Here is a 15103-nt window from a genome sequence, read left to right as displayed (position 1 = left end):
ACCAATGTGGCTCAATAAAGATGGAAAGGGGGCAATAAACAGCAAAAAGAAAACGTTTAAACTACTAGAGCAGCAAAGAAGCACTAAAAACTACTAAGAAAAAAATAAATTATGTAAAAAGCAAATAAAAGCAGCAAAGGTGTTCTTCAATTACATAAATAGTAAAAAGATGGGTATTGAAAGTGTTAGCCCTTTAAAAAGTAATGATGGAAAAATAGTAGAGGGTGATGAAGAAAAAGCAAATCTGTTAAACAGCTTTTTTCTTGCGTGTATGCCATCAGGAAAATGAAATGTCAGATGAATTGCAGAGTGATAAAGTAAACTCTCCACAAAATGTCACCAGTTTCACCCAGGAAGAAGTGCAGAGCCGCCTTAAAAAGACAAATCACCGGGTCGGGATGACATACACCTCCGGGTTCCAAGGGAATTAAGTAATGTGAAACACAGACCATTGTTTCTTATTTTAAGGACTCTGTAGTGACTGGGTTGGTTCCGTTGGATTGGCACATGACCAATGTGGTGCTAATATTTAAAAAGGGGTCAGAAAGTGAACTTGGAAACTACACTAGGTCCGTGCCACGGATCTGGGGGAAAGCAGGAGATTTAAAAATAATTGGGTCACCGTTACTAGTGGGGTAGCACAAGGGGCAGTATTAGAGGGTTTACTAGTAGGGTGCCACAAGGAGCAGTCCTGGAGAGGTCACTGTTAATAGTGGGGTACCATAGGGGGAAGTATTAGAGGGGTTACTAGTGAGGTATCACAGGGGGCAGTATTGGAGGGGTTACAGTAACATATCAATATTTGCAGATGATACAAAACTGTGTGAAGTAATTAACACAAGAGGACAGAATACGGCTACATTTAAATTTGTATACGGTTACATATAGATGTGTATATGGCTGCAAATGGATCTGGATAAGTTGGGGGCAGAAAAATAGTAAATGAGGTTTAACACTGATAAATGTAAGGTTCTGCACATGAGCAGAGAAATACATGTCACCATTACACACTAAGGGCTCAGTCAGACAAGCGTCTTTTTTTGCGTGCGCAAAAAAAAAGCACTCCACGCATTAGCAAAATGCGCGTGAACATGGCTCCATGCTCATTGCTTTCAATGGGGCCGGCACTACAACCACCAGCCCCATTAAAAGCAATGGGATGCAGGCAATCCCCTCAGTGATTTTCGGGGAAGGGCTTGAAATATAAGCCCTTCCCTGAAAATCATCCCTGGCTGCTGTAAAAAATATATATATACATCACCTATTTGCTGCTGTCAGGGCTCCGACGTGACGTGTCTCTGCCTTCCCGGCAATGTTCTGAAGCCCTTTCAGCAGGCGGGGATTTAAAAATCCCCACCTTTGGAAAGTGCTGGGTCTGATTGGATGAGCACTCAGCCAATCACAGGCAGCGCTCAGCATTCATTGAACACAAGTCAATACATTATAGGGAACCTTTATTCTTAGTGTTAGTGTTATTTCCCAGTTTTAGAAGTGGTGATGAAGCTCTGCTTCATTTTGAACTAATTTGGACTGAACTAAATATATTTATACATAGTTATTAGGTTACTCCTCAGCCGTCTTTTTCCTAAACTAAGTAACCCCAATTTTGATAACCTCTCTGGGTATTGTATTCCGCTCATTCCATGAATTCAATGAATGGCTGAGCGCTGCCTCTGATTGGCTGTGTGCTGTGACCAATCACAAGCAGCACTCAGCTGTCATTCAATGAATGGCTGAGCGCTGCCTGTGACTGGCTGAGCGCTCAGCCAATCAGACTAAGCGCTTTCAGAAGGCCTGCTGAAGGGGCTTCAGAACAGCGTCGGGGAGCCGACAAGCGACAAGATGCGCTGGAGCCCCGACAGCGGCAGGAAGGTGAGTATATATATATATATATATATATATATATTTTTTTTTTTTTTTTACACAAGCTAAGAATGATTTTCAGGGAAGGGCTTATATTTCAAGCCCTTCCCCGAAAATCACTGCGGGGGTTGCCTGCATCCCATTGCTTTCAATTGGGCCGGCTGCAGTGCAGGCCTCATTGAAAGCAATAGGAGAAGATCGCGACAGCTGTGGCAGGGGATTCTTTCCACGGGGAGTCACAGTGTTCAGTGATAAGGGGACTCCCCGCGGAGAATCTTTATGCACAGCACGGATCTATGCGCTGCACGCATGTCCTATCTTTTGCAGGTGCAAAGATTTTGCACCTGTTAAAGACAGACATGTGAACACATCATAGGGAACCAATAGTTCTAGCAGAGGCACTCTTTCTTGCGCACATAGCCGCGTGCAAAAAAACACTATTCTGACTTCCCTAAATGGGAAACCACTGGGGAACACTGACATGGAAAAGAACTTTGGGATTTTATTTAACTGTAAGCTTAACTGAAGCAACCAGTGTCAGGCAGCTGCTGCCAAGGCAAATAGGATCATGGGCCCAACTACATAGGTCTAGGGTCACATGACGAGAACATTGTTCTTCCTCTTTACAAGTCACTGGTCAAACCACACATGGAATATTGTGGACAGTTTTGGGCATCAGCGCTCAAGAAGGACATATCAGAGCTTGAGCGGGTAACTTAAGTAATAAACGGAATGGGCGGACTACAATACTTAGAGGGGTTATCAAAATCAGGGTTATTTAGTTTAGTAAAAAGACGGCTGAGGGGGGCGTAATAACTATGTATAAATATATTGGTTCAGTTTGGTCCAAATTAGTTCAGAATGAACCAGAGCTTCATCGCTACTCCTAAAACTAGCAAATAACACTGAGCAATGGAAGCCCTGAATTGTCTGCTCACCTAGATGTGTAAGATACAAGGTAATGAAGAAAAATGAAGAGGAAGGAAAAGGAAGAAGGAAAAAAAGGAGATGAAGGAAACCAGGAGGAGAAAAAAAAGGAGAAAAAAGAAAATAGGGTCTGTTCCTTCTTCTTTTTCCAGCTTCTTCTTTTCTTTCCTTCTTTTTCATTCTCCATCTTCTTTTTCCTTCTTCTCCTTCTTCTTTCTTCCCTCTTCTTTCTTTGTATATTCTTTTTCATTTTTTTTCTTTACTTCTTCTTTACTCATCTTTTTTTCTTCTTCTACTTTTTTCCTTCTACATTGTCCCTCTTCTTTTTCCTTCTTCATTTTCCTGCACACATTGACTGTGGCCTCCTGCATACAGGACGGTACTTCTCTGCTCACATAGATACATGATGGAATATTCTTGTGTATATCAGATTGGGACCCCCTTCTGTGGCTCTGCCCCATTCCCTGTATACATGCAGACTGAGTCACTGCCAATGTCACCTCATCCTGCTGACTGGCAGTGGAATTCCTGTATTACTACAGGAGAACGTTCCACTTATTAGAAACTCAGTTGTAAAGGGAATTGGTGGAAACGCAGGAGGGGACATTTATTACTGGTGCTATGCCAGAATTCTGGTAAAAGTTGCACTATTTTTCTTGCAAATCAATGTAAACAAGTCTAGTATTGATTTGTTCCCAAAACAACACATGTTCGGCCTCGTATTCCACTTTTCAAAAGTATCTAGAAGAAGAGGTGGGGTTTGGATGCTGGGAGGCTATAAGGGCCAGTTATGACATGTGAATCTTTAAAAAGTCGCAAAATTTGTCACAATCACGCTCTAATAGCTGGCTAATGTACAAAGGGACTCCACATCTATAGATATATTTATGGATGGGGCAAATTTACTAACGTTGTGCGACATTTGATAAATTTGTCAAATCTTTAGTTTCAAAGAATTTTATTAATTTTCATCGAAATATAGCAGTATATTATCCAAAGATATAGCCCTCGCAGGGGTCTCCAAAATGAAAAAAATATGAAATGAAACATAACATGATAAGAATTTATGAAAAATCAAAGTAATGACTTCCACATATAATGCATCAGGGCTCAGTCACATGGGAGTTTCTACGTGCGACTGACAGCTGCGTTTGCAATCCACATTTATATAGTCCTAATGCTTTGCAATGGGAGCGGTCACATGTGCGAATTTTTCATGCGCACAAACGCATGCCGCGAAAATTATAGGACACAATTTGCAGAACGCATGTAACTGCGTTCTGCAACAAATCGGTATTCTGTGTATGTGGAACAGCATCCAGGGGTTTCATCTTGTGCTCAGTGGGGCCGGTGGCAGCAGTGCCGACCCCATTGAGAACATATACTGAAGATCGTGATCCTCCCATTGAATTCAATGAAGCCGGCAATACAGCCAGCTCCATTGAAAGCAATGGGCTGCCCGCCACCGCTGTAGTAATTTTCAGGGAAGGGCTTAAAATATAAACATCCTAAAAAAGTGTGAAAAAAAATGTATACTCACCTCTCTGCAGCTGCCGGGGCTCAGCCATGTCGAGCCGGCTCTTCTCCCTGCACTGCTCTCAGTAGTATTCAGCAGGTGGGGATTTAAAATCCCAGCCAGCTGAATAGGCTGCCTCTATTTGGCGGAGCACTGTGACCAATCAGAGGCAGCTTTCAGCTATTGAATGACAGCTGAGAGCTGCCTCTGATTGGTCCCTGCGCTCAGCCAATCAGAGGCAGCACTCACCCATTCATGAATTCATGAATGGCTGAGTGCTGCCTCTGATTGGTCACAGTGCTCAGCCAATCAGAGGGAGCCCATTCAGCAGCGGTCACAGTACTTGGTTCAAAAGTCACACCCAGAATTAGACACATTGGGGTCTTTTCTTGACTTTGCCAATTCCCTCCAATAAGCTTCTTTGAAAAGGAAAATTTATATTTATGTAGAAAATAATCAGTATTAGATAGATAGATAGATATTAAAGCTGCCCAAAAGTCTAAGATCTTAATGAGTGATGTCAGGTGTCAGTAGAGTAGTGTAAAGCCACCACCACTGGACTCTGAAGTGGTGGAAATTAATGTAGGATTCCATTTTTCACATTGGTTCATGTCTTCCTACAATATCACCCAACATAGGTGCCTGCCTTCAGCACTGCTCTTGTGGAAAGTAATCCTAGAAGATCTCTATAAAAATAAAATGGGCCAACTCTGTTACGTTCATCCTGGACTGTAATCGGGACTCTGGGATCACATAATGCAGGGCAGTCAGGATGGACGTGCCAGCTTGCTTTACAAGTGGCTAGATGCAGGGACAGACAAACAAACAAGGCCTCTATGTCCGACTACCAACAGATGAAGCGGACAGGATAAGACACAGGCATCTGCCCACCAACGGATAGGTAGGAAAAACAAACAAGAACCGGGCATTCAACAATCAGTGTACGGGTGGATCAGACATAAAACAGAATACAGACATAGACCAGACTGACAAACGCCCAAAACCCTCACCAAGGATACCAGCATGCATGAACAGATGGAATAGCTATCAGATGTTAGAGGTATTGGTTCAAGAGTTGGCCAAGTCACTTAAGCTCACGAGTCCACATCATGGGTCCTCGCTGTCTCACGGGTACCTACTCTAATGAGACAACTAACCCCCATAAATCCTGCCTGCATGCAGGGCGATCGTCCCGACAGAGACAACCCCACACTGGAATTTATGGAACTAACTCGTCCTAGGTGGGAAACGATCCAAGCAGCACAGGACACAGTTCACACCACATGTCTGGCAACCAGCACAGACACACAGGATACCTAACAGCTCACACCCACAGAACACCAAGCATGAAAGCCAATATAAGGGGGAATGAGGCTGGTATATAAGTGCAGAAGACTAGAGGGGATTGGCTGGCTAGAGAACACCACACCCAGCCAGCACAATCATGCCATACCTGTGGATGTATGCTCCTGGAAACCCATATTACTACAGGTCCCAGAAGCACGACTTAACAAACTCATAACACCTCCCATGGTTTTAGCCACGATGAACATCAAGTAGGTGTATCTTCAGTGGTCATTTATGTTTGGTCACATACTAGGAACAATCCCATTGGAGATAAAGAACCATATCGTAAAAGAAGAAGCCATATTGTTTACTGAACTTTACTACATCAGATTTAAAGGGGGACTCAAAGATCACTTTCACTGCTAAAGGATACCCCATTAAAAATATAAACCATTGTTCAAGGATACTTTAAAACCATTATTAACCCCAACATACACACACAAAATGATAATAAGCCAAAATACATGCTTGCTGTCTCAGGGTTATACAGTAGGTACTCCTGCAGTACTCACAGTTTGTTGACTCAAACTCTGCTGTTGATGATACTACAGATACAAATAGCTTACCAGGGACAGGTGTATATATTGAAAGTGATATTCTGATAGCAAACTGACCCTATGCAGGCCCTATGAACACCCTGTCTGGCTGTGGGGTGATCGCCCTGACAAGAGCGCTCCCACTCAACAGAGTCTAACCCTGCTATCATCATGATGTTCACACCAGTTGGAAATAGTAGATATTCCTGCTCTCCTTCTTCTTCCTTATTATGACTATCCTCTGATGACCCTGTCAACTACCCATACAGGAGAAACACATTGGGATTGGATGCGGTGTTGGTCTTAGGGTTTTGAATGGTTACAGCAAGGTTAGCCTCCATTGAGTGTGTGCGCTCTTGTCAGGGTGATCACCCCACAGTTAGGCAGGGTGATCATAGGCCCTGCATAGGGTCACTGTGTTATCAGGACATCACCTTTAATATAGGCCGCCTATCCCTGGAAAGTTTTCTGTGTGTAGTATCATCAGCATCAGAGTTTGAGTCAACAAACCGCGAATACTGCAGGAGTACCTTCTGTATAACCCTTTACCTTAAGATGTCACGCATGTATTTTTTGTTTATTATCCTTTTGTGTATGGGTATTGGGGTTAATAATGGTTTTACAATATCCTGTAATAAGGGTTTATATTTTTAAAGGGGTATCCATTATTAGTGATAGTTGTCTGGTTGCTGGTCGCTGCGATTATATATAACTGTTACAGTGATGTTGGGGTCTCAAAGATATCTATTTACTGATTTTGTTCATAAGGAAAAACAATACATGAGCTTTTTATCCCCTGTTCATTCTTTTAGCAAAGAGGAGATACGAAAACAGCACAACATGTAATCCACGTAGAATTCTGTTATTTGCCTGCAGTGTGATGGGTGCAGTGGTCCGTACAGGTGTATCAGTCTCAGAGGAAATAACACAAGCTGCTCTTTTAGAAGTAAATTGAATCAATGGTAATAAGGATTTGTCTTTTCTTCTGCCCTAGGCATTTGATGGCTTCATCTTCGCTTTCTTTGCGGTGGAAATGGTCATTAAGATGATAGCATTGGGCATCTTTGGGCAGAAGTGTTACCTGGGAGACACGTGGAACAGACTGGATTTTTTTATTGTCATGGCTGGGTGAGTACGAAATTATATTCACAGGGGTTGCAATTTCTTTATGGATATCATGTGGTAGATAACTTTGGGACATAAGAAAAAGCCTAAAAAGGAACAATAATATTACTACTATAATACTGTCCCATATGTACAACATAACCATACTCACTGAATATGTCACTGATTGGAATACACCACCCCCTACATACATGAAAATAACTATAATAATAAAAATACTGGCCCCTATGTACATTATATAACTACTATGATACTGCTCCTATGTAAAAGAATCTAACTACTATAATACTGCCCCTATGTACAAGAATATAACTACTATAATACTGCCCCTATGTACAAGAATAAAACTACTATAATACAGCCCCCTATGTACAAGAATATAACTACTATAATACTGCACCCTATGTACAAGAATATAACTACTATAATACTGCTCCTATGTAAAAGAATCTAACTACTATAATACTCCTCCTATGTACAAGAATATAACTACTATAATACTGCCCTCTATGGACAAGAATATAACTACTATAATACTGCCTCCTATGTACAAGAATATAACTACTATAATACTGCTCCTATGTAAAAGAATCTAACTACTATAATACTCCTCCTATGTACAAGAATATAACTACTATAATACTGCCCTCTATGGACAAGAATATAACTACTATAATACTGCCTCCTATGTACAAGAATATAACTACTATAATACTGCCCCCTATGTACAAGACTATAACTACTATAATACTGCCCCCTATGTACGAGAATATAACTACTATAATACTGCCTCCCTATGTACAAGAATATAACTACTATAATACTGCCTCCCTATGTACAAGAATATAACTACAATAATACTGCCCCTTATGTACAAAAATATAGCTACCATAATACTGCTCCTATGTACAAGAATATAACTACTATAATACTGCCTCCTGTGTACAAGATTATAACTACTATAATACTGCCCCTATGTACAAGAATATAACTACTATAATACTGCCCCCTATGTACAAGAATATAACTACTATAATACTGCCTCCCTATGTACAAGGCTATAACTACTATAATACTGCCCTCTATGTACCAGAATATAACTACTATAATACTGCCCCCTATGTAAAAGAATATAACTACTATAATACTGGTCCCTATGCACAAGAATATAACTACAATAATACTTCCCTGTATGTACAAGAATATAACTACAATAATACTGCCCCCCCTATGTACAAGAATATAACTACAATAATACTGCCCCTTATGTACAAAAATATAGCTACTATAATACTGCCCCTATGTACAAGAATATAACTACTATAATACTGCCTCCTGTGTACAAGATTATAACTACTATAATACTGCCCCTATGTACAAGAATATAACTACTATAATACTGCCCCCTATGTACAAGAATATAACTACTATAATACTGCCTCCCTATGTACAAGAATATAACTACTATAATACTGCCTCCCTATGTACAAGAATATAACTACAATAATACTGCCCCTTATGTACAAAAATATAGCTACTATAATACTGCCCCTATGTACAAGAATATAACTACTATAATACTGCTCCTATGTACAAGAATATAACTACTATAATACTGCCTCCTGTGTACAAGATTATAACTACTATAATACTGCCCCTATGTACAAGAATATAACTACTATAATACTGCCCCCTATGTACAAGAATATAACTACTATAATACTGCCTCCCTATGTACAAGAATATAACTACTATAATACTGCCTCCCTATGTACAAGAATATAACTACTATAATACTGCCTCATGTGTACAAGAATATAACTACTATAATACTGCCCCCTATGTACAAGAATATAACTACTATAATACTGTCTCCTATGTACAAGAATATAACTACTATAATACTGTCTCCTATGTTCAAGAATATAACTACTATAATACTGCCCCCTATGTACAAGAATATAACTACTATAATACTGCTCCCTATGTAGAAGAATATAACTACTATAATACTGCTCCTATGTAGAAGAATATAACTACTATAATACTGCTCCTATGTACAAGAATATAACTACTATAATACTGCTCCTATGTACAAGAATATAACTACTATAATACTGCTCCTATGTACAAGAATATAACTACTATAATACTGCCCCTATGTACAAGAATATAACTACTATAATACTGCCCTTATGTACAAGAATATAACTACTATAATACTGTCCCCTATGTAGAAGAACATAACTACTATAATACTGCCCCCTATGTACAAGAACATAACTACTATAATACTGCTCCTATGTACAGGAATATAACTACTATAATACTGCTCCCATGTACAAGAATATAACTACTATAATACTGCCCCCTGTGTACAAGAATATAACTACTATAATACTGCCCCCTATGTACAAGAATATAACTACTATAATACTGCTCCGATGTACAAGAATATAACTACTATAATACTGCCCCTATGTACAAGAATATAACTACTATAATACTGCTCCCTATGTACAAGAATATAACTACTATAATACTGCCCTTATGTACAAGAATATAACTACTATAATACTGTCCCCTATGTAGAAGAACATAACTACTATAATACTGCCCCCTATGTGCAAGAACATAACTACTATAATACTGCTCCTATGTACAGGAATATAAGTACTATAATACTGCTCCCATGTACAAGAATATAACTACTATAATACTGCCCCCTGTGTACAAGAATATAACTACTATAATACTGCTGCCTATGTACAAGAGTATAACTACTATAATACTGCCTCCTATGTACAAGAATATAACTACTATAATACTGCCCCCTATGTACAAGAATATAACTACTATAATACTGCTCCTATGTACAAGAATATAACTACTATAATACTGCCTCCTATGTACAAGAATATAACTACTATAATACTGCCCCCTATGTACAAGAATATAACTACTATAATTCTGCCTCCTATGTACAAGAATATAACTACTATAATACTGCCCCCCTATGTACAAGAATATAATTACTATAATACTGCTGCCTACATACAAGAATATAACTACTATAATAGTGCCCCTATGTACAAGAATATAACTACTATAATACTGCCCCTATATACAAGAATATAACTACTACAATACTGCCCCCTATGTACAAGAATATAACTACTATAATACTGCCTCCTCTGTACAAGAATATAACTACTATAATACTGCCCCCTATGTACAAGAATATAACTACTATAATACTGCTGCCTATGTACAAGAGTATAACTACTATAATACTGCCTCCTATGTACAAGAATATAACTACTATAATACTGCCCCCTATGTACAAGAATATAACTACTATAATACTGCTCCTATGTACAAGAATATAACTACTATAATACTGCCTCCTATGTACAAGAATATAACTACTATAATACTGCCCCCTATGTACAAGAATATAACTACTATAATACTGCCCCCCTATGTACAAGAATATAATTACTATAATACTGCTGCCTACATACAAGAATATAACTACTATAATAGTGCCCCTATGTACAAGAATATAACTACTATAATACTGCCCCCTATGTACAAGAATATGACTACTATAATATTGCTCCCTATGTACAAGAATATAACTACTATAATACTGCTACTATGTACAAGAATATAACTACTATAATACTGTCTCCTATGTACTAGAATATAACTACTATAATACTGCCCCCTATATACAAGAATATAACTACTATAATACTGTCCCCTATGTACAAGAATATAACTACTATAATACTGCCCCCTATGTACAAGAATATGACTACTATAATATTGCCCCCTATGTACAAGAATATAACTACTATAATACTGCTACTATGTACAAGAATATAACTACTATAATACTGCCCCCTATGTACAAGAATATAACTACTATAATACTGCCCCCTATGTACAAGAATATAACTACTATAATACTGCCCCCTATGTACAAGAATATAACTACTATAATACTGCCCCCTATGTACAAGAATATAACTACTATAATAATGCCCACTATGTACAAGAATATAACTACTATAATACGGCCTCCTATGTACAAGAATATAACTACTATAATACTGCTCCTATGTACAAGAATATAACTACTATAATACTGCCTCCTATGTACAAGAATATAACTACTATAATACTGCCCCCTATGTACAAGAATATAACTACTATAATACTGCCCCCCTATGTACAAGAATATAATTACTATAATACTGCTGCCTACATACAAGAATATAACTACTATAATAGTGCCCCTATGTACAAGAATATAACTACTATAATACTGCCCCCTATGTACAAGAATATGACTACTATAATATTGCTCCCTATGTACAAGAATATAACTACTATAATACTGCTACTATGTACAAGAATATAACTACTATAATACTGTCTCCTATGTACTAGAATATAACTACTATAATACTGCCCCCTATATACAAGAATATAACTACTATAATACTGTCCCCTATGTACAAGAATATAACTACTATAATACTGCCCCCTATGTACAAGAATATGACTACTATAATATTGCCCCCTATGTACAAGAATATAACTACTATGATACTGCTACTATGTACAAGAATATAACTACTATAATACTGCCCCCTATGTACAAGAATATAACTACTATAATAATGCCCACTATGTACAAGAATATAACTACTATAATACGGCCTCCTATGTACAAGAATATAACTACTATAATACTGCTCCTATGTACAAGAATATAACTACTATAATACTGCCTCCTATGTACAAGAATATAACTACTATAATACTGCCCCCTATGTACAAGAATATAACTACTATAATACTGCCCCCCTATGTACAAGAATATAATTACTATAATACTGCTGCCTACATACAAGAATATAACTACTATAATAGTGCCCCTATGTACAAGAATATAACTACTATAATACTGCCCCCTATGTACAAGAATATGACTACTATAATATTGCTCCCTATGTACAAGAATATAACTACTATAATACTGCTACTATGTACAAGAATATAACTACTATAATACTGTCTCCTATGTACTAGAATATAACTACTATAATACTGCCCCCTATATACAAGAATATAACTACTATAATACTGTCCCCTATGTACAAGAATATAACTACTATAATACTGCCCCCTATGTACAAGAATATGACTACTATAATATTGCCCCCTATGTACAAGAATATAACTACTATGATACTGCTACTATGTACAAGAATATAACTACTATAATACTGCCCCCTATGTACAAGAATATAACTACTATAATACTGCCCCCTATGTACAAGAATATAACTACTATAATACTGCCCCCTATGTACAAGAATATAACTACTATAATACTGCCTCCTATGTACAAGAATATAACTACTATAATACTGCCCCCTATGTACAAGAATATAACTACTATAATAATGCCCACTATGTACAAGAATATAACTACTATAATACGGCCTCCTATGTACAAGAATATAACTACTATAATACTGCTCCTATGTACAAGAATATAACTACTATACTGCCCCATTTTTCTTTATATTAGTTTATAAACCCCTCCTGTCATGCTTCAATACAGTTCATAGACTATAAGTGACACTTTGTTCTTGGACAATCAAAGATTGCTGCATTGCTCACTCATGACCCAATGCATTAGGCGGATTAGTATTGATGATTAGTATGAGACACTTTGCCTGCTTTGGTTAAGCAGTACTGCCCATGTGAGCAGCATATAGTTTTTTTGGACTACCTATGCAGATTAATGCACAGTGTGCATCATGGAGTCAGAGAACCATCTTTGTTTTCCAGGATCGGATGGTGGCTTTCATGATGTATTTTGTATATTCCACCATATAAGACAGTTGGTAGAACAGCAGATATGCGTGATATGTTCTAGCTCTGATTTCTGATTACTGCTTTGTCTTGCTGCCGGGGTGTTTTAGAAGTTGGACTCATGGTGGCTTCAAGCTGTACTGGCAGAATGATCCTTTAGTAGTGTGCCAGTTGTGATGTCTGGCAGAGCATGCTCTGCGGCCATGCATGCAGTGCAGCCAGTGAAAGGTGGGATAGAGTGCGCTAAGTTGTTTGTGCGGCTTTAGTCATTCTTGTTTGCCGCGGCCTCGCAGCTGCTTAGTCACTGTCCTATAAAGGCTGTTGTGTTTTTCTTTCTTCTGAATTCCAACGGTAAATTCCAGGGAACATTCTGATTGCCATAAGAGGACACAATGTCTGTGCCAGTGAGAGGGAGAGAAAGGCAAGGAGAATTGGGAACTGCCTGGGGGAGTTGTTTATTACTGAGCTGCCATCCGGTTATGTAAAACACCACATGCAAGAAGATATCTAAAAGACAAAAATATATGCAAATGCAAAAAAAACCCTGCATACTACACGTAAAATAAACAAAAACACCACAAAAATTCTAAAAAATATAAAAAATGTACAACAAATATATATATAAAAATACACATAAACTGTATGAGGACACTTAGATATATAAGGACACACTAAACTATGCAGAAAAACAAGCAACATATATAAAATTACACGTAAAACTAAGCAAACTATACAAATGTACAATGATTTTAAGAAGAGCTGTGCTTTCAATTTCGAGCGCCGACCACAACACAGGGGCGGGGCAGCGGCTTCCACTCCGACCCCGATGTATACTGGCACTAACAGACAGCGCTGCCTGGAAAACTCCTTTAATTAATGTGCTTTGACACACAATTGGAATTGCGTGTTTCCTAGCTCCCATAGGAGTCTATGGAAAGTGTGCTCCAAAGATAGGACCTTGGATGGGAGTTGCATTCACATGTCCGATCTTTGGCAGTTGCGAGTATTTTGTGCGTCTAAAAATCGTTAATTGGAACGCTTCTATCGGAACCCATTGTTTCTTTTAGAAATGCAAAAAACACACTCGTGTGATCGAGGCCTAAGGGCTTCTTTACACGAGCGTATATCGGCCGCCATTTTCACGGCCGGCCGATATGCACTTTAATCTTAGCATTCCCCCCCTTCCCTCCCACTCACCGGCTCTCTGCCTCTCTCCTCCCCTCTGAGTGGTTTTGCAGTGGGAGTGGGCAGTGCAGGGGCGGAACTAAGCTCCAGCCCCGCCCCTTGTCCATAGCTAGCAATTAAAGATGAACGAGTATACTTGCAAAGGGCAATTGCTCGATCGAGCATTGTCCTTAGCGAGTACCTGCCCGCTCAGGAGCAAAGATTCGGCTGCCGGCGGTGGGCGGGGAGCTGCGGGGGAGAGCCGGGAGGAACGGAGGGGAGATCTCTCTCTCCCCCCTGCTGACTGCCGCAACTCACCTGTCACCCGCGCCGGCAGCCGAGCCTTTTCTCCCGAGCGGGGAGGTACTCGCTAAGGACAATGCTCGATCGAGCAATTGTCCTTAGCGAGTATGCTCGCTCATCTCTACTAGCAATGGGAGTGGGCAGGACGGAACAAAGTTTAGCCCCATCCCGCCCCCTCCCTTTTCAAACGCTAGAGTGGAGGAAGGAGGCTGAAAGCTGGTGAGGGGCAGGGAAGGGGGGAACTGCTCAGATGGAAGCGTATATCAGCCAGCTGTGAAAACAGCGGCCGATATACGCTCGTGTAAATAAACCCTTAGTGTGTTAGTGTAAATGGAAAAACATCAAAAATACACAAAAAACATCAAAAATACACCAAAAATTTCTGAAATACGCGCTGCGGAATAAGTTGGCGCTATACAAATAAAGA

The 15103-nt window shown here is 39.1% G+C and overlaps 1 protein-coding gene across 4 annotated transcripts in view; it reads left to right on the top strand.

Moving 5' to 3' along the window:
- Window positions 1–15103, top strand: part of CACNA1H (calcium voltage-gated channel subunit alpha1 H) — a 490224-nt gene that overhangs the window by 251299 nt on the left and 223822 nt on the right. For all 4 annotated transcript variants that reach the window (XM_066576606.1, XM_066576607.1, XM_066576605.1 and 1 more), the window contains exon 4: window positions 7184–7317. In XM_066576606.1, the coding sequence (XP_066432703.1) occupies window positions 7184–7317 (134 nt within the window). The remainder of the gene's footprint in view (window positions 1–7183; window positions 7318–15103) is intronic.

Source organism: Eleutherodactylus coqui, chromosome 8 (genome assembly GCF_035609145.1).
Source record: "Eleutherodactylus coqui strain aEleCoq1 chromosome 8, aEleCoq1.hap1, whole genome shotgun sequence".
Taxonomy (NCBI): Eukaryota; Metazoa; Chordata; class Amphibia; order Anura; family Eleutherodactylidae; genus Eleutherodactylus; species Eleutherodactylus coqui.
The sequence above is the reverse complement of the archived record's forward strand: the minus strand, read 5'-3'. Positions and strand labels throughout refer to the sequence as shown.